Consider the following 24,726-nt stretch of genomic DNA (forward strand, 5'->3'; position numbering starts at 1 on the left):
GTGAAAGTTCCAGCCCGTGGGCCTCTCCTATTGTCGTCGTACGGAAGAAAGATCAATCAATAAGGCTATGTGTTGACTACCGCCGGTGGAATGCAGCCACGGTGAAGAACTCTTTCCCCCTGCCAAGGATTGACGAGACCCTGCAGACGCTTGGTGGAGCCAAGTTCATGAGTGTGCTTGACCTTGCTTCAGGATACCATCAGGTAGCTGTTGAGGACCGAGACATTGAGAAAACAGCCTTCACAACACCCTTTGGGCTATTCGAATACATGAGGATGCCTTTCGGCCTGTGCAACGGCCCTGCCACATTCCAGCACCTCATGCAAAGATGTCTGGGAGACCAAGTGTTGGAGTCCGTTCTCATCTACCTAGATGACATTACAGTGTTTTCAACCACGTTTGACGAAAAAACACATTGCACGTCTGCAGATGGTTTTCAACCAATTGCGCCATTACGGGTTAAAGGTCAAGCCCCAGAAGTGTCCTTTCTTCAAAAAGGAGGTTAAATATCTGGGGCATTCGGTTGTGGCAGGTGAAGGCATCAGGGCTGACCCTGGCAAGGTGGCTGTCATCCAGGACTGGCCAGTACCGACAACTTTGACTGAGCTCAGGAGCTTTCTGGGGTTCACCGGGTATTTTCGCAAATTCATCCGTGGTTACTCCAGTATAGCATCGCCACTGCTGATTCACCCTGAAGGGTTGGAGTACCAAAGAGAAGAAATTGGCAGAATGCAAGAAACTGAACCTTGATGGCGAAGCACTGAAGGCATTCCAGTCTCTGAAGTCCTCACTCCTACATGCACCAGTTCTCGCTTTTGCTGATTTTAGTCGTCCTTTCATTGTGGAGACAGATGCCACCTCTCTTGGTCTGGGAGCCATATTCTCACAACAACAGGCCTAGGATGACGGGTCTAAGCAAGTCATTGCTTACGCCTCCAGGTCACTCAGACCAACAGAACGAAATGACAAGAATTACTCCGCCTTCAAGTTGGAACTGCTGGCTATACGATGGGCAGTATGCGAAGTTTTCCGAGACTACCTCATGGGAAACAAAAGTACCGTCTACACTGATCATCACCCTTTGAAGTTTTTGAACTCCGCAAATCTTGGCTGCACTGAGATGAGATGGGTGCAACAACTGGCGGCGTTTGACTTTCAGCTAGAGTTCAAACCAGGCAAGAAGAATAAAGCCCCTGACGCCTTATCGAGATTGAAACTGAGAAGTTCGTCCCAAGTTCCAGATGACCAGATCGCAGAGGTATCCTCGTGTGCCATGCAAGCCTGCATGGGTGGTTGCACAGAGTCCGGTACAGAGATACCCAAAAACTTAGTTCACCAAATTCGAGCTACCAGTGAGGAAGTCAGTGTCTTCCTGGATACAAGCTGGAGGATCTTAGGAGACTCCAGGAAGAAGATGTCATACTCAGGCGTATTCTACTATATGTAGAGAGGGGAGGGAGACCATCCAAAGTAGAGAGAGCCGAAGACCCAAGGGATGTGGCGTTACTGCTGAAGCACTGGGATCAGGTACATCTTAAGCAAGGTGTCCTATTCCGCCGTGGAGAATTTCTTGCGGGAAGACCAAGTGATAGGCTTGTCACCCCGGCTGCCTTGGTCGACACAGTGTTGAGATCCTTCCGTGATGATTGTGGACATTTTGGGGCAAAGAGAATACTGCAACTAGTCCAACCATTGTTCTTTTGGTTACGAATCGAGGTTTCGGTCCGCACTTGGTGCCAACAGTGCGAAAGATGTGTAGTTGGGAAGAAACCAGTCAGACAAGTCCATCCACCTCTGGGAACCCTCAGAGCTACCGAGCCTTTAGAAGTCATGGCAATGGACTTTACCGTGTTGGAAACTTCCTCAAATGGCTACGAGAATGTCCTTGTCTTCACAGACTTATTTACCAGGTTTTTTTGGGCTGTGCCAAACAAGAACCAGAAGGCCCACACCGTTGCAAAGGCGCTGATAAAATATGTGATAACACCATTTGGGGCCCCTTTGAGGTTGCACTCCGACAATGCACGGTGTTTTGAGGCACAAGTCATCACTGAAATCTGCCAACTATATGGCACTGGACGCTCACATACAACCCCTTATCATCCCCAAGGGAATGGGATGTGTGAACGATTCAATCGCACCCTCCATAACCTCCTCGTTACCTTGCCTTCACAAAAGAAAGTAAGGTGGACGGAGCAGCTCCCATTTCTGGTAATGGCGTATAATAACAGCAGACATGCATCAACAGGCTACGGACCATAGTTCTTGATGTTTGGAAGAACAGCGAGGTTGCCTCAGCATTTGCTCTTAAATGTTGACCACAATCAGGTTAGTGGGGCAACTCAAGATGTCTATGTCAAGAAACAAAAGGAAGGGTTGGAGAGGGCCAGACGGATTGCAGTAAACAACCAAGACAAGAGGGCAGCGGGTCGACAATTGTTCCATAACCAGACCATGTATGAGAAGCCAATTACCACTGGGGAGTATGTCTTAGTGCGATATCGCACACACCCAGGGCGCTTAAAAATACAGGACTTTTGGAAACCAGAACCATACATGATTGTGGAGTGTCCCTTTGAGGGCCAGCCGGTGTATATTGTCCAGAATTCCTGTGGCCAGCGAAAGGTTCTGCATCGTTGCGAGATCAAGCACTGCCCTTGGGACATCGTGGGCCCCGAGGAAGTATTAGATACCAGCCAGACAACCTCTTCTAGCGAAGCTTCACCTTTGACCTCAGATGAGACTTTCCGCTTGACTTCACCCACAGATAGTTCAGTCACCTGGGGCAAGTTGCTCACATGGGCTCCCAGAGTTGGCCAAGGGAGCTCACGGCGAATGCCATTGCAGTCTACCACAGGAGATAAAGCTACCCCCAGCCCCGTTCCTGTGTCAACCAGTGACCATGAGCCTCTGCAGACTGACAACCAGGCGGCACCGGCAGCAGTTGAGGGCAGTGCCAGAGACCCAGTCGAGGACTCTAGCTCCACTGATGAGATGGCGCTATCCAGCTGGACCAGGGGGGGAACCGACCAAGCCAAGGCAGCCTGATGCTGGAGATGCGGCCAATACCCAACCCCCCACTGTACCAGTCTGCGACCAGAAGTCACCCCAGAACCACCAGACATTCCCCACAGTTGACGATGGCTTCAAGGGAGAATCTGCTGCAGACCAAAGCTCTAAGGATGGCGTGACGTTCCCCATCTGGACCTCAGAGGAGCTGACAGGAGAATGTACTGAGCTGGATGGCTCCGCCCAAGTCGTCAGGCGCTCCAAGCGGTCTACCAAAGGCAGGCCACCTAAAAGGTTCCAATTCTCAAATTTAGTCAGATCACTCAACAGAGTTAAGCGTATGGTTACCCCTGAGGAAAACGTGTCGGACACTGATGAATACGGAGACATCAATGAATCCAAAGACTAGGGGTTGTTGATAATTTTAAGGGTCATTGATAACAAAATGGTTATTGAGTGCATCGCACTGAGCAAGGGAATGCACAGTAGTTCACAAGCTTGTGATCATGGTGATGTTTTGCAAAGACGGCGAAGAATGCCAATGTTGTTGTTTATGAGGTTCTTATATTTGAATATGTTTTGCATAACGTGCTCTGATTTTAGTGAATCAATCAAATGTATGTTCAAATCATAATTTGACAGTTACAAGTGTTCTAATGTTCTGATGTTCTAGTCAGTAAGTTCTCTCATTCCAGTTACAAAGGGTCGCCGGCTGGCACCAGTCGTCGAGGGCGACGACCAATTAGCAAAGGAAGATTGTGAGGGATGTCATGCATATCGCACATATAATTGTATGCTGGTGTGTAGCAACAGCGCCATCATGCGGTGGCAGGGGCATTCCTCATGTTTGCCGTCATCTCCGCTGTTGGCCTGTCTACTGCTGAAATTTAAATCGGTAAATTTCACTCTTCTTGGGCTGGTAAATTTCTTGTAAATCATCGAATGGGTTTCCAGGGGAGTGGAGAAATTGTTAGACATCGTGGGAAGGGTATAAATACATTATTTTATGGGTAAATTGGGCAAATGGTTTTGTTACCCTCGGGCGGTAAAATAATGGCGGCGTTATAGCAGTGTGCTCGGACAAGTCTGGTTTGCATATACATGTATTAAATAAATATATCTGTATCGACGTTAATGGTGCCGAGACCAAAACTTTGAGTAGGATCCATGGTGGAGTAATTATGTGGGTTATGTAGTTTCGATCATTTGATTGAAGGAAGTTAATGGTTTCGCATAAGTGTACATTGCTTGCATGTACATGTACAGGCACATGTTGGGCAAATTGTGACATGTAAATTAATGAGACGGGCACATGTACTTGAGGATTAAGTTACATGTAAATCCCTTGCTTATTGGAGATGGTTATTGCTTTAATTTTGAAATTGTTTGGAATAAATGGACTTCAATTATATTAGATTCTTTCTCTAAGTTACACAGTAATTACAGAGTAATCTTCCCAGTACTTGAGGGATATTGATTTATCGTCTTTATTCCAATGTACATGTAATTTTAGGACTGGATAATGACACTAGGGTGAACTCTTTGTTATTTCCATCAGGAGGAAGTCCACAGTGTGAATATAAATTTTCTTGGCAATTAATCAATTTGGAAGGCTGAATAGATAAACTGTTTTTTTAGACATTTCCAATTTTATCACTTTAGGGTCAAACTGTGCAATTTCAATACATTCAGATTTTACATGTATAATTCCTGCCATTCACCTGGAAGGAACAATTAACTTAAGTTGTGTTTCTTTTTCTTTTTATTTCCTCATGTTTGCCGTCGCCTCCGTTGTTGGCCTGTCTGCTATTGAAATTAAATAGAGCAATAACACCAGCAGATTTGGGTGATTTCAGTAGATTTGATAAAAAATGATTACATTAAGTTGTAGGCATTGCATAGCCTAGTTGTTTTTTCCAAAAAACAGAAACTTGAAAAAAATCAAGAAAGTGTGGACTTTTTTCAACATCATCGCTTTCTGTGCATTGTCTCTCATGTACATGTATGGGCAGTTTGCACGGATGTCCAACACATGATATGGGAAATTCACATTGGGTCAAAATGTGAGAAACTGCAACTTTTGCAAAAGGTTTAAAATCATGCATGAACAATTGCCAATATGAACGGGAACGTTTTGTATAGACCAAAGGTTTGAGATGAAACTGAGATTTTTGTGTGTGTTACAAAGGACAGATTATACCTCTTTGAAAAGATTTGCCAGGTGAGATTTTATATAATTGGTCATGTTATTCGAGTGTTCATTGGAAAATGTATCTCATGCTGAATGCGCATCTGAACTTTCAAACAGGCCTTTGACGCCTGTGATATACATGTAATTTGTCACGTTTACATAATACGTGCTGCTAAACCTCCCAAATCAATCAATTCCCCCCCCCACAATACCCCTAGGCTTACATAAGCGAGTGTGAAATCGGACAAGGTAATGGCTGACAAAATAAAATAAATAAAATACAATGTACAAGACAATCCAGAGGTGATCTCCGAAATCCCCATTTTTTTCTTGATAAACAAACAACAAATTGACAATTTCAGTGAACAATCATGGTCTAACCACGGACTGTGCTGAACATACACACACAGCCCGACTATTTGTTTTCCACAAATCCCCCAATTCCTTTTGTCCATCTCTATTACCACTAGTAACCTCTTGCATGTCTACTGAAATTCAGAAGTGCAAATTCTCACCCAAGCTACAGAACATGTATATATCTCATCTTTAGAGGTGAAATTGAAAGACACTGAAACATTCATTTTTCAACTGTTCTACGTAAAAAAGCCTTACGATAAACTCAGAAGTTTGCAGATTGTGAAAGAGATCGTTTGAAAAACCCAGATATTAGGAAACCTCTGACGACAAATCTGAAAACAGGGGAAATCCTGACAAATCTTACCCTGCGACTTCCAGTGTGCTTCTGTGTGATGCTTTGTGATTCCAACAGGTGCCCTGCCATGACTGAGTGTCAGGATATTCACTAGTACTGCACGCATAGAGGTAGACGAGTCGGGATACTCAATCATGTCACACAAGTCAGGGCATCAATGCTGTGAACGTAACAAATTCAAGATGTGGGCATTCAACCTTTCCAGCACAGAACAGAATTCCCTTCAATCATAAACCTGACCCCGGCATTATCAAGGCTCAAGGTACAATCAAACGCCCTTGTATCATTGGTTGCACTGCAGAGTGATGCATAACAGTTTTGGTAAACCACAAAATGACGTGCTGTCCAGAGTTTTTACACACGATATCATAGTTCATGCTGCAGCAACTATCTAGATATGCAATCGCCGGTAGCGACATGTAACAAGTGGTTGGGACTTTACAGATTGCCTTGTTATCACAGGGACCTCATCTTGTTGGAAAACAAAAGAAAGAAAAGATTTAAGAAAACCTGCAATTTATCTGGACAATCTTCAGGCAAGCTTGAATTCTCAGTTCTCATTGCTTGATCCATGACAACAAGCATTGTAATATATACATTGCTCAGTTCATATCAACCCTTGCGTAATGCACTGCTTTAACTCACTGCATTGTGCTATTTTTACGCTATAAGCAAACGTACATCTGCATGAATGCAAATTCAAAAGTGGCATGTTTGCCGTGCTGACTGTCACATGCAGGTACAATTCTAACAATTTCCTTTCTTAGTGTAAGCCCTGTTTTCATGGTTATTATTGCAATAAGTTAAACCAGAAATAATTCTCATGCTCCCTAGATAAAATTGCAGAATTGCGCTACATGGGTGTTATGGTTTTTGCTGTAGGCCGTATATCTTTTGTCTCCTTTTTTTTATGTCTAGCTCCCACAGGCCCCTTTACTTTCTTTACTGCATGTCAAATTTGCTTGAAGATAATTCGTTATCCCGCTCGCACTTGTAAAACAAGGAATAATGTAGAGAATCTGTGTTCTGTACAAGATTTGGCCTTCAGCCTTGTGGCAAACAGGGCACAGACACACTACACTATTCTGTGTTCCACTCACGCTTGTGTGATAAATAATAAAATCAATGTTTGACTGTATCCTGGTAAATATGACTTGTTGAAATTGAGTTGAGAGGTGGATATTGCTGTACTCACCTTAGAATATATTTTGAAGTGCTGTCTGCCTTTTCTGAAGTGTACTGTAAAATGCTGGTTGACCAACATCACATGTACTTTGAAAAAGAAATTAAGCGAATCAGAGGAGGGATCGTCAACCTTAGAGTAGTGGAAGAGGATCCAGCGAGGACAGCAGGTACCAGACACATCAAGGAGGAATCTCCAGCTCTACGTGTACAGGTTTGTCTCAATCAAAGGATGGTGATGGAACGCATCCTGTAGTTGGCTTTGGGGGTGGGGTCTCTCTGTTGAACCAATGACAGATACTAAACAGTCAAGGGCTGGTGGAGAAATGCCTCAAGGGTGAAGTGCACTAATCCAACTTCTACTGAAAACAGTATGACATTAACGAAGGGCGAAATGAACTTATCCAAGCCCATAAAGTTTAGGGCTGAATAACATATAAGCTATCAAAACTGGAGTTCCTTGAACAACAACTAATTCGTTTTTTATGCGTAGTCTTTTCACCACTTTTCAACTTTTAATTATTCATATACTCAACCCCGACAAGCAATAGTTCCTAAGCCTACATGTATAGTCACAGCCCCATTTATTGAAATGGCTGCCATCTACTTTCTTGGGCACTGAGGCCAGTTTTCCATCAATAATTTAATTTTTGGCCCCAAACCCTAGGTGTTGATCCAGGCTTACATTTCCACAATCCTTCCATTTTTTGTGGCAAAACAATCTCCTTCTCCAAAACCTGTCACAGCACTTTTTATGCCTTTGAGCTCAGCAGAACTCGAATTACTGCACTGCACCCTCAAAACAGATTGCAAGGATTGATACTGAATCCTTGCGGAGGGACCCTCTTCAAGATATGATGGACTGCTTCTTTGAGGTAGACAGTGCAGTTTCACATTCTGCAGGATTTTAGCCACAGGGACAGTAACAAAAATGTTGAAGGAAAATTTCATCCCTGCAAAAGGCCTGGTACAGTTTACCATACATGCAGATGGCGTACTCTTGGCGGTAGTCATAAAATATTCTTAGTAAAGCAAGTGACACACCTGTAGACTTTCCTTTCCTCCGATAAACTATGAGAACAGAAGAACACGGCTTGAGAATTCTGGCCCAAGATGTGGTGCAGCTCGTTTGGCTCGGCATTCCAACTGAAGGAGCAGCCATTGCCTGCAACCAGAAAGAAGAAGAAACTGAGTGAAGGGATGATGAGCTGCTGGGAGGTATCAGTGATGCCACAGAGGATGATGGCTGTCTAATAAACTCAAATAATTCAGAGAGATCGAGATTAGATTCGAGATTAAATAAGAAACATGGAGTAAGGTTGGTTGTGCTATGGTCAGATGGTTGGGTTAATTAATTGAACAGGTGTCAGATGATAACTGGTTAAGAGTGAAACTGTTAATTCCTGGTTACTGAATTAGCCACAAGACTGGTCACAGACAGGATGTGATCTAGTGTGAAATTTCAAGGTCAGCGTATTGAGTGCGAGTGTGATTATACAGAATGCATTGAGGAGCTCAGGATTTGCCAGATTTGTGGTTTAGCTGTGTGAGTTGTGTACAAGGAGGGGGGACAGTGCAAAGTGACGGTAGTTTTTGAAAACTCTGAGGCACCGATACAGACTTCTCCTCTCCGGCTGTCCTCTTCAGTTGACCCGAGAGCTGTGCTGACTTGAGTTCCAAACTACCCTGCACAGGGCCAAGAGAGGGCGCCCAATTTTCTTAACAATGGCGGTTCCATTGGTGGTAAAGGCAACTGCTGGTTTACAAAGAACTTTGAAATACACACATTACGGTCGCATTGCCACCAACAAAACTGCCCTCACTGAACAATCCTCATTAACACCGGTGAGGAGGGATGGGACTTCTGCTCCAAGCAGACATTCCAAGCAGGGCCACCTGAGGCAGACAGGTTGAGGGGTAGAGTTCAGACGACAGGTAGTCCACGGCTGTCAGCCGCCGGGGCTGGCAGGAGGGCGCATCCTGCTTTGGATACCTGGCAGCTCACAATGTGGATGAGTTCAAATGGGGCCAATGACTAGTTGATGCACAGTTAGTCACAGCAGGTTCGTCTTCATTCATCCCTGCTGTCATGCCCGCTGATTTCAGTTGGAATCGACTGCCCCTGACAAACATTCACTCTCCTATCCCTTCAGCTTTAGTGCTCAGAATCTTCTGATCACGATGGCTCTTCTCAATAGTCTTGCTATTTTGCGTCTGATTCCCAGCGTGGTGGGCGTTTCGGGAAAATGTAGCCAGATCAATGGTACTTCCATACATGCATATCTCCACTTGCCACACGTCTCTACGAAGGGTCTCAGCTCTGGCTAGATCTCCTTGATCTCTGCTTTCGCACCTACTCTACCTGCAGCTTCAAGCTCAGAGTCAAACGATGACTTCAACATTCAGTTCAGCAAGTTCCTGAATAATGTATTTCCTGGAGATCCTACTGTCCTCATTGGGGATTTCAGTGCCAGAGATCAACTTCTCCTCCATCTATGTGACTCAGGCCTGTGTCAAACGTTGTGCTTCTGCCGTGTAGAATGCACTTCATTAACGTGCGGCAAATGCATAGAGAGAGAGAGAATGATGCCTGAATCATTTTCTGGAACTCCACCGCTATCTTCCTTGGCAAACGCATGTACGCTGTCAGTTTCTTTAATCAAAACTTTTCGTTTTATACAGTTAGGCTCACCATTCCGTTTGATAATTTCACCACTCAATTTGCCAATTTAAGAATTTCATTCGTCATCTTCACCGTGTCATTTGGCAATTTCATCATTTAATCCTGCGATGGGATCTTTCCAGTCAGTATAAACTTTACTTTCCCCTAAGGCATCCTTGCTCGATTTGGCTGTGCACCATTCAAGTTTGTAGATTGTGTAATTTCACTACCCAAGGCAGCGATTTTGCCATTGATTTTGCTGTTGTTAAGTCCCAAGTAAGAATTCTACAAATTTATGGATGTGGTTTGGTTCATATTTCTGCCCTATTGTTTCATTCAGCAAAAGAAAAGTTCATTGTTGGATAATTTGGACCTCCCTCGTTAACAAGTTTGCGCATGTTAAAAATGAAGGTTTGTTCCGAACAGTTCTGGAAGCATTGTACAAACAAGAAAAAAAAAACTGTAAAATCCGACGACGTCTCGCTTTTGATTAGGCCAACACTGCTGCTACCCTTGTCATGCTGTACCGGTTTATTTGTGTTTTAATTATCATCCTTGAGTATGTTGCTTCATATGCGTGTTACAAATATGTCAAATTGAAGCGTGAATTTCATTTAATTGAACATGATGATAGCATAGCGTTTGATGCCACGCCGCGTTGCTGCCATGTTGGGAGGGATGTTGGACAACTCGACCGTTTACCAACTTGACTTTGGACAACTTGACCATTGAGACAACTTGACTGTTTGCCAAATCCATTTTCAGAAAAAAATCATTGTGGAAAGCTGATTTGTAATGACAAATTTCTTAAGTTAGAGAAAATTAGTGTATAAGTAAGAATTTCAATGAATTTTTAAAACGGATCTTGCATAAATTTTGACTCCACCTTTTCAGCTGCACAGCACAAGCCATCAACGATACTACCTTATAATTCATTTTTGGCAGTGACCAAAAAGGCAAATTGGGAAGCATTATTAAAACTTCCCGATAGCTAAAATTTTTAACAGTGCTTAAAATGGGAGATGAAAGACCAAGAGGTATGTCCCTCTAGTGTCCAGCAACCCCTCCCCTGCACAGATTTACGTCACTGTAAGGCAGAAGCGAGGACGCCGTCTCTTTTCCTCTTCCTTGCCTGTGTGTGAGCCACTGCTTGAGATCCTGCTGTGGAAACTCTTCCTCCGTGAAGGAGGCGAGGACTGACATCTTGATGTTCTCGTGATTCGTCTCTGGGAAGTCCCACAGGATAGTGTCCTCTACATGTATATTGCTTCTCTCGTTGAAGCAGGCGAGGGCGCTCTTCTCATCAGCGTGGTAGATCTGGTTCTCCTTGAGGGGGCATGTGCACAGCTTTCACACGACAATGTCTGCGGAAGAAGTCAATCAGAGAAGAATGAGTACAGCTGTAGAGACAGACATTTCTGATAAAAAGTTCAAGTTCACAAAAAGAATATGACTTGTGTTCTATAACACTCAAATGACCAAATCTTTACATTGGACCTACTGTAACAAGAGAGGGGGCTTTTGAAATATCTAGGAGAAAACAATCAGACTTCCATGTATTTACTATTGGATTCTAAATATTAAAGGTACAATCCATCATTTGTAGGTTATGAAATCATTAATGAAAAGCAAATTGGGCTTTGTGGGACACGCTCCTGTGAAATTTTTTTCCTCGAATTTATTATTTTGAAATAAACAATGCTGGAAACCATTTATGGAAAAACTGCATTGACACATGCGTGTGCAGCTTCTGAAATTTGGTGGTTCAGTGCATTACATCACATAGCTGAATTCGACTGAACATGAATATGTGTCCAGGATGCATAATTCAGGTGAACCCACAGGCAGAGGACCAACCACACCGCTATCACCATTCTCTATCAGGGCAGTGATACCAGAAGATGAGCTCACAGGCAGGGGACCAACCATGCTGCTATCACCTTACTCTATCAGGGCAGTGGTGCCAGAAGATGAGCTCACGGGCAGGGGACCAGCCATGACACTACCACTTTTCTCTATCAGGGCAGTGATGCCTGAAGATGAGCCCACAGGCAGGGGACCAACCGTGCCGCTACCACCTTTCTCTAACAAGGCTATTTCAAGGTCAAGGTCTATTTCAAGTCAGTTGATAAATGTACATACAGAAGATGGTATCAAGTGATTGCTTTCTGTTCTTTTCACATTGCAAAAAAAGGCGGCTGTGTGATTTGAGATTTCTTCAAGTGCATCCATGGCTCTTTAATAATAGGCAGTGGATATTCAGCCATCGCTGGCAAATGTCACTAAAGACAATTTTGCTTTGGTTAACATTTGCAGTAAATATTTTAGGGACTTTTAAAATTCTTACCATGACAAATCTCAGTCTGGGTCTGTGTCAACATACCGGTAGGTATGATTTTACAATTTCAAACTTTTTCTTAGAAAAAAATCCTCCAGGGCCATGAGTCAGAAAAAGGATGTAATAATCTGTAATGAAATGTTGAAGTCAATTTACAATAACACAAGAAGAAAATTCTGAGATTTTGGGAAAGAAAAGGATGACAGCTGTGGATCAACCCCAGATGAGAGCGTATCAAGCAATCTCAAAATGTGCACCCTATCCACTACATCACTGAATGAAATCGGAATATCATGTGAATTTAATTACCGTTAGAGGTTTACTTGTTCAAAGAGGGCGCTGTCTACTTGTAGCTGACAAAATACAATTTACTTAAATTTGCCGGTAATGGCTAAATATCCACTTTCTTTATTAGACGCACATGAGAACTTCTACACATTGGAAAATGCCATGGCCAAACGTACATGAACCAGCAAACTTTATTTCTGAACAGATGGCAAACATGACCGAAAAGTGACACTTTTCTACCTGCTGTTTTCTCCATCCACTGTTCTTGTTCCTTATCACGTCTGAGTTGCCGTCGCTTGGGTCATCATTGGGACTAGTTTCTCTCTTCAGCTTGCTTCTTACACTGTTGGTTCTCCATCCACTGTTCTTGTTCCTCATCACGTCTGAGTTGCCGTCGCTTGGGTCATCATTGGGACTAGTTTCTCTCTTCAGCTTGCTTCTTACACTGTTGGTTCTCCATCCACTGTTCTTGTTCCTTATCACGTCTGAGTTGCCGTCGCTTGGGTCATCATTGGGACTAGTTTCTCTCTTCAACCTGCTTCTTACACTGTTGGTTCTCCATCCACTGCTCTTGTTCCTCATCACGTCTGAGTTGCCGTCGCTTGGGTCATCATTGGGACTAGTTTCTCTCTTTAGCCTGCTTCTTACACTGTTGGCATACAAATGAGACTCAAACAAACAAATGTCTTCATTGAGTCTGTGAGTTACATGTATATGTAATTTCATCCAAAGTTGTAATGAGTCACTAAACTTTGTAACTCGAGGCCTGTCATCGGATAACACTGTGACTCAAGTAGGTCCAGTCAGTTGAACATAATTATTTGGGTCGAGTCCTGTCAGTTTTGGTATATACATGTACATGTACAAAAAGTCGACTCTAGTCGGGTATCTACAAGTAGCTAGAGTCAACTGGTGTCACTACTATTTGGGTACAATAAAATAAACAAACACAAGACTGGTTCCAATTCCCAGATATACAGTACATGTAGTTCACAGGTGTACCTCACGTGGCCTACATGTAAACATGGTAAAGTGGGTATCAAACATTAACAAGCATGGCGTCCTTCCACAGCAAAGTGTGTCATCAGTGTTGATTTACTAAAAATAAAGCCGATGTTCAGTAAAGCACTCAGCCTACTGATGTGCTGGGAACTGTACAGAGAATTGGCTTTAGTTTTGGTAAAAACTTTGCTATGGGAAGACGTACATCATGTTTGTTAATCATGTTAATGTCGCATACCTACTACAGACCACCTGACTTTGGTGGGTGCAATTGATTCCCTTCAAAACCTACAGCGTAATCTCTTCCCAGTAATGGACCAGATTGCTCAACTGGCAATTCTAAAATGGCAGTAGGAATGCTTCAGATTTGTCTTGAGAGGTAATCACACACACTTCAATCGGGCAAAGATAATTGATCACATGTACAGTGTATCAAAATGCTGACAAATACCTCTTTGGAATGAAGTTTGTAATACGCTTTTTCCACGAACCGAGCAGTGAGGTTATTCTGCTGTGGGGACTATGATTTCCTTGCAAAGTTGTGGATATCAATGAATGCAATGGTAGGTTCATGTTACAAAATTGGCAATGTTTATATTTGTGAGTGGTACGTTTAAATTCATTTTAGTTAACAGGTGTACCTCTTATCTTCATGGCGAGATACTGCTACATCTGAAAGGCCAACTTCATAGAGCTGCTTAAGCACAAAATCTGCTTAAGCGCAAAAAAACCTAGCTTAATGTTAATAAGCAATGTGATTGTCATGCTGACCAAAAGACAGCTAAATTATGCACGGATTTTGGCTAGTTACCTGATTTATCAAGCAAGATTTTGTTTCACTTACATGTAAGTAAATTTTGTGCTTAAGCAGCTCGATAAAATTGGCCTCTGCAACTTCTACTGTGCACGAGGTCCATGCAAAACTAGAACACAGGCTTCTATTCCTGCTGACCTGAAGGCATTTCATGGAGATCACGGGGAAAAACACAGAGCCAAAGAGGTTCCTTCAGTGTGGTTCATGAGTCAATGATGCTCATTAAAATTGACCATGTAAGTTTAAAGTTGTCTGGTCACTATTTGTAACTAAGAAACCGTTTTGACGTATCAGTGCCGGCCCTACATTAAGCCAAAAATCTAGAGTTGGTCGAGTTACATGTACCTGTGCTCTGTTTCAGAAACACCAATTTTATTTTCTCTTTGCTTTTGTCATTTTACACTTGGTTGTTCCCAGTCTCCACGTCTCGCTTGGTGTAGACAAGAAACTCTTCGATGCATTCGAGTATTCACGTCACAAGCCTGACCATCAGTTGTGTCAAACAAATAAAAAGTTTGAAATCAATTTCAGTGATCCATCCCTCGTCAAACACGTCAGATGGTACACATGTTAGAGCTAACAGGGATGGAAAAATGCCACACTTAGGACCCCAAATTTATAGAATGACCCAGGAGATGGACCCAGCAACAGTAGGCCTGACCTACGGCACTGGTCCGGTGGCCAGTTCACTAAATAAAGTATTGTCAACTTTATGGATCTACAGACAGGCATATCATGGAAAGTCCTTTGTGGGCAACCATGTCCAAGAATGGTGCAAGGTAATGAGTGATTACATGTACCCACATGATCGTTGCGTGTGTTGTCTATCATGACATTGCAATATGTGTAAGTCGCGATTCCAATTATGGTCTTAATTCTAGATTTGCAGCTTGAGGTAAAAATGGGACTGACATCAGTTCCACAACAAAAGGTTGAAGCCCATCTAATCTTCTCGACGGCTGTTCCGTGTCAATACATCTGAACTGCTGCCAATGTTTTGGAAGAGCCCATAATTCAGTAATGCCATTAGTACATGTAGTATCTTATCGCTCAGTCCATGTACATGTATTACATATGTCTCAACGTGGAACAGCCGTCAAAAAGATTAGGGGTGAAGTGACATAATGTTCAATGATCTTATTTTAAAGATGGCGACTGTGAGAGCGAGCTCATTAAAGTGAATGGATAAAGGCAAAAAGACTGGAAAATACCTGAATAACGTGAGTGAAATCATTCAATAAATGGTTTTTAGAAAGCGGAAATGTCAAGGATCATGTTCGAGTGCAAAAGAAATTGCACCTACGATGGTAAGTCGGTGCGCCGAAATGTTCAATACACCAACACGAAATTGCGTGTACGGATGTGTGGCTAAGGATGGATCGGGAGTGAGGGTCCGTGCCACACTAGCATGACTAGTGGGGCTAAACTTGACCCACTAATCATCCGGTTTATAAATGGTCGTACTAATTAACGTCAACACAACGTCGACACGTGTCAACACATGATAGTAATGTCAACACACCGTCAACACACCGAAATCACGTTCTAAGTTAACAGAAACGCAATTCGATAGCAATATAATGCCTAAAATACAATTTGGCTAACAACAGTAGGCGACATTTGGGGGGAAAAAGCCATTTTACTTCACGAAAATAACACCCTCCGCACAACCACGAAAGACAGTAGCCATGTTGCCTCGATCAGAACGGATCATACCATTACGCTACAGGAGGTCACCTTTATACAGTAAACCATGGTACGGTCCAAACGCCGTGAGAAGGCAAGATGGCGGCGAACAGCGGCGCTGCTTGGAGACAATTTTTTCAAGTGAAAAAACTCCCTTGAAATGTAGTAAAATGTAAACTTGATTAAGTAGAAATTATTCCTAAGCGTATACATTACAGTTCGATACAGTCTGTTTTCTGTATTCGATGCATTTTGTAAGTGTTGGAGGTGTTGACGTTACCATCAATGTGTTGACGCGTGTTGACGGTGTGTTGACGCTGATTAGTACGACCCGTTTATAAATGGTAAGAAATGAATTCACGATACTATAAAGCCTAATATTACATAAGAATCTAAATCCAATGTTTAAGGGGGGAAAACCAAGATAACGTAAGGTGCGTCTGTATCATCAATGGAATATCGTTAGACAACACGCTATAAAAATTGGTCCTGTCGAACCGCTATTTTACCTTAAAAATACTACAAGGTATCGCTGTTAAATCACTGAAACAACATTAGAGCTAAATTTGTGATTCATAAAATATATAAAGATTCAGTTACCTCTGTCCTTAGGTCGGGTTATGAGAGAAAACGTCAGGGTTCTTTGAGTCAATATTTACTAACGTCACGATGTCTGCTAAAAAACGTGCTCATGGAAAAGTGTAGTTCGCGCAACAGCGCCACCATGTGGCAAGAATGTACGTAGCAGGCCGCTTCCGTCACAGTCAGGCTTTTTAATAGCATGACAGCAGTAAAAGGAAAAAGTGAATATTTTTGGTTTCTTCAGAAACACAAACATCCTACGTTTAGACTCTTTACGGATTAGCAGATAAATACATGTTTGATCCAATTGTACTGATGCTCCTTTGCAAATACGGTACATCAAATATTCAAAAAGTTGACGCTTAGCTGGTCAAGATTTCATACAAGTGCCAATTAAAATTAGCATACCACAGGCATGACAGGTGTTTTGTTTGAAGAAATAGTTGGGCTTAAGGTACACTGTACGTGTACATGTAAATTGTCGGCAATATTTCGGCACTTTTGTTGTTGTTGCTTATAACATGTATAAGATGATTTGGACACACATATCTCCCAGACAATCATGACAGTCAGGAAGCTACAAATGTATGGCAGTTTGTGTTCACTTTTCTATCACTCTTTTTTTTTCCTGTTTTGTTTTGTTCTTATTTCTTTTTTTTTTATTTCTGTCCTGCTCCGTTTTATTGTTATTTGTTTGTTCTTGTTTTGTTGTGTCTTGTTCTGTTCTGTCTTGTCTTTTTTGGGCCCTGGTATTATTTCTCATCCATTGCTGCATGCTAAACGGAAAAAATAAAGTTGGGCCTACATGTACACGTAAGCCTAGGGCCCCTTATGTACATGTAGGCCTAGGCCTTAGCTCCATGGCCTTACAAAGTAACATACCAAATCTTTCAAAACAACTCCTTTTTAAAATGGTTAGTGTTAATTTGTATTTGTGTGAATATATGTCAGTCTGAATTTTATCTTCACATGCATGCATAGGCAATGATCGGCATGAGGGCTGAGAGAGTATTATTAAATAGGGCCTATTAACGTCAAACTGAGCAGTTAAATTTTAAATGGACTTGGTTCTATCAGCTTGGCGCGCGTGGTTACGATAAAACCAATTCGCCCCACATACATCGACGCACAGCGAGACAACGAACGAGCAAGTAACAGATTTTCAGGACAAACTTTACAACCTTCCCTCAACCATGGAGGTCGGACTACCTCCATGCCTCAACCAAATAAAACGTCCAGCACTATCATTACCATGCTTACCTCTGGTATAAAGCGGTCGTGCTATTTAGCGTCAACAACTTGAAAATATCATCTGAAGGTTTTGAAGTGGTCTTATCAATATCATTCTACAAAAACGTACTATGATAACGATACACATTTCTGTCCCCACCTAGTAACGACATACCGGTACACGATACTGACACGTACACTGAACGGGCTTTGAACAAACAAACGTAGGGGAACGATCGATCGATGTTGAAGAACGATAGATGTGTTGTTTGCCTCTTTGGCGTTCCATTCGTTTTTGCCTCTTTGGCGTTCCATAGCATTGCAGTAGTTTCCCATGTGTACGTGTATAGCCTTTATCATTATCACTGGTTCGTCCTATACGGGGTCATGCACTTTCCCGCTGGGTGGGTTGTGTTTGTACATGCGTTATGCATTCTGTAGATCAGATTGTGAGCAAGGAAATCTTCAGTTGTTAACTGAATATGCAATATTAAAAAAGAAAATATAAACAGAAATGACTCAAATAAATACACAGCAAATCAATAACGCATGCAAAAAAAAAGACTACAACAAGATATCCTAGAAGTTTTGGGGGTTTACACATTTTTGGACTTAACTCTCGTTTATTAAAGGCTCGTGGGCCTCCCAAAACAATCAGTCCATCGGCCGATCTTTATTCCTCCATGGTTCTACACAGATACAAATCCTACATGTACAGTACAGTACATGTACGGCACACGCTGTCGAGATTTGATGATGTCATGGCGTTTCCTTGCCAATATCATCCATCTGGTTATCGCTGATTGGTCCGTAAAGTGCGTGAATTTTGGCGCCCAAAGATGTCCTCCAATAACACCGATGCCACCAAACACTGCGACACCACCGTCACACCCCAGACAAATATCAGACGGCAATACATAGCGTGTACGGTGCAATAGTGCAACATAGCGAGATGAGTTGTGGGGCATTTTGGCCTGCTTTGTCCACACTGTCACCTATATCATATGCCGATACATTGAAACTACCCAGTCTAGCCGGGTGGGTCGATGCGAAATTTATCCGTAACTATTTATTATTTATTATTAACTTCCGTTGGGGTTTATCCCTTCGTCCATGTTCCACGCGGCGGGATGGGATTTCCCCCACGTATGCATGTGCGGGTGACAATAGCTCTTGCGACATCAGTTCACACAAATGCATACCTAACATTGCGTGCCGGTACGTTCAAGCCCTGCTTCCACGGTTCAAGGTCCGTGGCATTGCAGTCAACATTTCAAGGTCCGTGGAATTGCAGTCAACATTGATCGAGGCGGTATGAATACAAATCATTTTCAATCATGTTCAACGTGGTTAGGAACTGAACTTGCGAGTTAAAAGCAGCGCTCTGCCCGTATACCGTTGTGTTCTCAAATGTCACAGTACTCGGACGGGTGGCCTGTTTGTCGGTGCATGGAGTGAGTGCATGCTTCATTTCAGGTAGGTTTTTTTTTCTTTTCAGACAAATTAATCCAAAGCCTAACTGACATTGCCTTGAGAAGAAAAGAATTCAATTTTTTTCAGGCTAATTGACAAATTATTCGGAAAGTAAGTAAAAACTCGGCTTCTCTGATACACAGGCATGCAGACGACTTGTTAGAAACAAAAAAAGCAAAATATTCGGTTCATCCTTATTCCACCAAGCACACTTGGCTTGTTGATGAATCTTTGCCCGGATCTAATTTGCTCCATACTTTTTGAGATTAAGCACAGATGTTATTACAAGTGAAGTCTCAATTTGATCCTCGTGGAGTTCCTGATGTTGTGGTCATTTGCAGTTCACGCTCGGAGCCCATACCAAGGAAACAAGTTAACTGGTCTCCGGCAAAAAGGGTACCATGTGAAGAGAAAAGTCCCGTTTTCACAATAGCTGCATTTTTGTCTAGACGAAACTATAACGAATGAAGGCAGAAGGTTATGTTTGCGGGAACTTTGTAGTTGTTGCCTTTCTGGGATCGAGCGACTTCCTCCACTGGTCTCGTGCAGGTAAAATTTGTCCTGAAGTAGCACCGCACTGCCCCAAGTATAGATATACCGCGCAACGACACTCTGGCCAGGGTACAACCAGCGCGACACGATCGGTCGGTGTAACAGTTTCAAGCAAGCACAACTCACAGAGTGCAGCGCGGTAATCGAGCTGCGGTGCCAGCCGGCCGCAGCCACCCGCTCTTTCAGAGAACAAGCTGCACTTTTTCTTACAGGAATTGCCTGGCACTTAGATTCCAACACTATCCTGTAAATCGTACAAACGTGCATGCACATCGTTAACTCACAGTTTCTCAAGTTTCTCAGATATTTCTCAAATGATGGCTCTGTTTCTGTAATCTTTCCCTCAACCCTCTGGTACCATCACACAACACTCTACCGTACGTCTGTTTGTACGGAAATGGCTCAGTGAAAGTATTGCCTTAGCCCAAACGAAACTGTGTTTAATCTATGCTGCTCTGTTCCTACAGGAATTTCTTGGTAGTTGTCTGCTTGTATGGGATCGGGTGCCTTACCACAGACAGTTTTACCCCCATAATCAGGTTGTTCGTGCTAGGAACCTGCCAATACCGTGCTGCGTCGCAGACGCACTGTACGCCTGCAGATGACGCAATCCGCGGGCGATACAGCGGTGGATGCGGTCAGTTTACCCCTAAGACTCGGTGTGGACTTATGCCGCACCTCCTTGACATGTCCACACAAGCTTCCAAAATGGCTGCTGTGTCAGTCGCACATATGTTTAATGATTGTATAAAGTACAAAAGAATCATCAATCTACCATTGTCATCATTATTCAAGTTCATGTACTTATCGATTCCTGTTCGTGCTCTTTGCTCGCACTAAAGCAGACATAATACCGGTAGGCAGACAGGATTTTATCATTTTAGGGTTATTTTTAAAAGCAAAGCTGGGAAGGTGCAATTTGTACGAATGTGAAGCTTCGGGAAGTCTATAAATACGTACATTGGAATTCCATCTTTTCCTTGGAGTTCGTCATGACATAGTTTTGATATTAAGAAAAAAATACCGCCTTTCTGTAGTCTAATTGGGATCTAATGCTTTATTTTCAGGGTCAGGTATAAAACATTACACTAAAAACAAATCCTGAAGGTTTCAGAGTTGTAGAATTAAACAAAAAATCTCGAGTTTATGACCGTTTTCTGCTTATTGACATCATCGGATCGTTAGGGGAGCATGTCAATAGCGCAGTTCGTTTGTTTATGGTGGCACCCATTTCTTACTTGTCCGTAAAGATGTCACTTTTTGTCTAATCCTTACAAAAAGTGGCAGCCACGGATGTGGCACATTCATTGGCCTGTTTGCAAGGGGGAAATGCAGAGCTGTCTCGGGCTTCATTTCCCGGATCAGTCAGGTATAGACTGACACGCCAATTCAATTTTTCAGGCCTGCTTCTTTTTCTCAGAGTGTATGAGCAGACTTTTCAGTCAGTAATCTGGTGCTATCGAGTTGTTTCTTCACTCAAATTTATTGTCATAGATTTCAAAACGAAATTCCAACGTTTCAATTAAAAATGCGTACATTTCAAGTTGGCAAATTTTTTGTCACAAAATTCAATTTTGAATGAGGAAGGGCCTCTTCACTTATTGTACATCTGGAGGAAAGAGCCGTAAGCGACTCTAGTACACAGAACAACCTACCCGCTTTCGACGAATTACTTTCCGAGCAAAGCACTTAACGACTGAACATCAATCCCTCCGTGAAAGACTGTACAAAACGAAAGGTTGGTAGCCTTGGACATGTGCTTTTTAATTATATTGACAGATGTTGGAAGTTCCAAACCAGTACGAGTCAATCCGTGTTTGATAAGCACCGTGCCCATGTTATGGCGTTTTACCCTCGATGTGAATACATGTAGGCCTATAATTATGTAAAATCCAAAAAGGCGGTCGCACCGAAGAGAGGCCAACACAGCGCAACTATCCACGTATAAAGGCTCTACACATTAGGTCAAATCAAATCTGAGAGTCTAATTATTTTGTGTGTACGGAACACAGTGTTTATCACAAATCCAGAAGTACCACAAAATGTACCAGAATTTCTTGCACTTTCTTTTATTCGTTACGGAAAAATAAATGCAACAGAACCCCTTCGTGCATGGTGACTGCTACTGTAGAACCGGCAAAATAGTCTCACCTGACGAAGTATTTCCATATCTTGTCTTTTTAGCCACCATTTTGGTAAAAACCGGTTATGGGGGGGGGGACTAACAAGTATAATCCACCGTTGCGTTGAAGAGAGAGTTAAAACCCTAGGCGGAGTGATATTTCAACCATTTCAAACAAACTACGACTTTCGGATTTCATGCAGGCCAAATATTAATCTTTCAATAATGGAGCCACTTCTCATGAAAACCACCAGATGAAGGGAGTGAGTTTTTAATCGTACATGTACATGAGGAACACTTCAGTGCTGCAACCGGTACACACGTATGAGCCTATTTATGATTGTGGGATGCTGCAAGTGACCTTTGACCTCATCGGGACCCGGCGCAGCGGCAGCCACAGTCATTTTCGACGCAGACATCTTTATCAGACATCGCATGACAATGCTGGTAATTTGTGGAATAAAAGACTGAAATGATTCCTATTTTGTTTATCAATGCCCGACGGGACTGATGACTGCCCCCGTATAGACGACGGACGGACAGCTTCTGGAAGGGGTTGAATTGTTCCCTCTTGAAAATATGTATAGATGGGGAGTGTCGACACTGTGAAAAGGTTCGTGTGGGGACTGTCACAAAGTCAAGTGACCCGAATTTACAACTTTGGAAGGTGACATGCAAACGCGTCCAGTCAGGAATATAAATTAAATAGCGGAAAACTAACTGAACTCTAAAACTTTCATACCTGTCTCCACCACAGCCCACTTTTTAAACTTTCAGGAAAACTTCGAATTCTTTGTCAAGCCTTCAGACGTGACTGGTCCGCCGCTGAACCGACAAGAATCGATCTAAGGTCGACAGCCAATACAAAGAGGTACTACGGAAGTTACGACCACTCGGTTTGCCATCAATCATTAACGGCAAGTCTTTGGCGGTTCAATCATTGACTGCAATGAGCAGCGCGCGCTAAAGATAGTCAAGAACTTGTTTGTTCGTTGTTTGCAGTGATGCCAGCAAGTGTTCAAGCGTTGTAAGTATTAGCTCGTTATCATTTTTGTGATAACCCTCAATTAGACCCCTGAGATCGCTGAGCTCTGTTGTGATTCTGCTAGATGGATAATCGACTGGTGTCATAGTAGTAGGGAACATTATCACAATACAAGGTATTTCTGGACCGCAGCCCCTTATTGTCAGAGAAGGACTGAGCTTATTAACAACGCATTTCAAAGGTAAGATTAATTTTTCTGGAACAAATAAAAACTATATTTTTTGAAGTTTTTTTGTGTTCGTTTATATTGGGGACAATTGGTCATAAGTAAACATTTTGTGCGCAGTACTTCAGATTGGTCATAAGTAAACATTTTGCGCGCAGTACTTCAGATTGGTCATTAGTAAGCATTTTGTGCGAAGTACTTCAGATTGGTCATAAATAAACATTTATTTTGTGCGCAGTACTTCAGATTGGTCATAAGTAAACATTTTGTGCGCAGTACTTCAGATTGGTCATAAATAAACATTTTGTGCGCAGTACTTCAGTGATTTGCACTTTGAAATAGTTGTGCACTCCGCGGGGAGTACGAATGTTTTTGGAAGCCCATTGAGCAGTAAAACTCAATGAGAGTCCGTCCGTGCTGCAATGCGATATTTAAAAGTGTCATATTATTAGAGTTTAATGTTTTTGTCAGCTGATCACAGAAGTTTTTAAAAAAATTATTTCTTTCCGTCTTCCTCATTTTCCTGGCCGAACATTCTCCGCAGCTTTTTCTCCTAAACTTATGCAGATGTGACTTTGAAACTTTGAACATGTTCCGGTACCGACCTTAAGCTTGAGTGCTGCACATTACTCTACATTTATCCTGACATAATTATGTGTTAAATTACAAGTGAAAAAAATGATACAAGCCAATCTTTAACAATCCACATAATGTCAACAGTTTGATTCCCTAGTTTGCTTTATGAAACAAGTGAAAGAGAAACTTACAGCACTTCATTTTTGTCGTGCAAGTTAAATTACGTAGTCCGTGCTTCCGGTTGGCACCGAATGTTCCTTGTAATTTTGCTTTGTAATATAAATACGACCGTTGCTTTTAACGATGATAGTGTCCGACATGATAGTATTGCTCACTTCTGAACTGTTCCAACTGTTGTCTCTGTTCTGACCTGGGCTGTACAGCCCGGGAAGGAGATTGTGAGACACCCCCGCATTTCTTGCAACGGACTGAGTTAACGGTAATTTGGTAAACTCTCTAGAGTCCTTTCAAAGAACTGAAGTCGTGTGCCACCCTGTGAACAGTTTGTTGTCCCACTAAAATGTCATGCCTTCCAGCAAAATGGTTCCTATTAAAATTCAGTTCGTATTATTTCATTTGTTAAACCAAATGAATCGGCGTAAGCCGGATTTTGCTTGGATTTCATCCGTGAGTGCGTTTTGCGTAATAAAGCTGCCCTGCGCACACCGCACGACAAACCAATGATGCAACCACGACTCTTATGCTGATATACCTTTTTGCGTTACATTTCTTTTGGCTATGGGTAACCACTTTCCAAGGTTGTTCACTAATAATTATGCACGCATTCGCACAAATGGCATAGAGGGGTGCGGTTTTGATCATCTTCTCTCAGGTTTTCTAACTTTATCAAAATACAAACAGACCGGACGCTTCTGAATTATGTTGACAACACTCACTGTACAGTGCTAGGCCTAAAGTCAGTAGGTGTGACATTTGTTTGTTTCTCAATCGCGTGTAAAATAAATTGTTGCCAATGACTTAGATATTAGAAAGAAATTGTAAGGTGTAAACTTAGAAGGATCAATACGTGAATACCTGGACCCTCACACATCGGATCTATTTTGTGCTACAATTTTTTTTCTGAATATAAATATCC

The 24,726-nt window shown here is 42.4% G+C and overlaps 1 protein-coding gene across 8 annotated transcripts in view; it reads right to left on the reverse strand.

Moving 5' to 3' along the window:
- The window catches only part of LOC147797944 (uncharacterized), a 55,408-nt gene that overhangs the window by 12,285 nt on the left and 18,397 nt on the right, over window positions 1-24,726 (reverse strand). For 2 of the 8 annotated variants that reach the window (XM_087142267.1, XM_087142265.1), the window contains 4 exons: window positions 10,840-11,120; window positions 8,139-8,259; window positions 7,108-7,373; window positions 5,922-6,072 (listed from right to left, as the gene is read on the reverse strand). In XM_087142267.1, the coding sequence (XP_086998393.1) occupies window positions 7,297-7,373; window positions 8,139-8,259; window positions 10,840-10,959 (318 nt within the window). In that variant the 5' untranslated portion in view covers window positions 10,960-11,120 and the 3' untranslated portion in view covers window positions 5,922-6,072; window positions 7,108-7,296. The other 6 variants (XR_015426727.1, XR_015426728.1, XM_087142264.1 and 3 more) reach the window with 6 other exon arrangements.

The sequence above is a fragment of the Acanthaster planci genome, linkage group LG10 (genome assembly GCF_054643075.1).
Source record: "Acanthaster planci isolate LZ-2023a linkage group LG10, COTS_SCS, whole genome shotgun sequence".
Taxonomy (NCBI): Eukaryota; Metazoa; Echinodermata; class Asteroidea; order Valvatida; family Acanthasteridae; genus Acanthaster; species Acanthaster planci.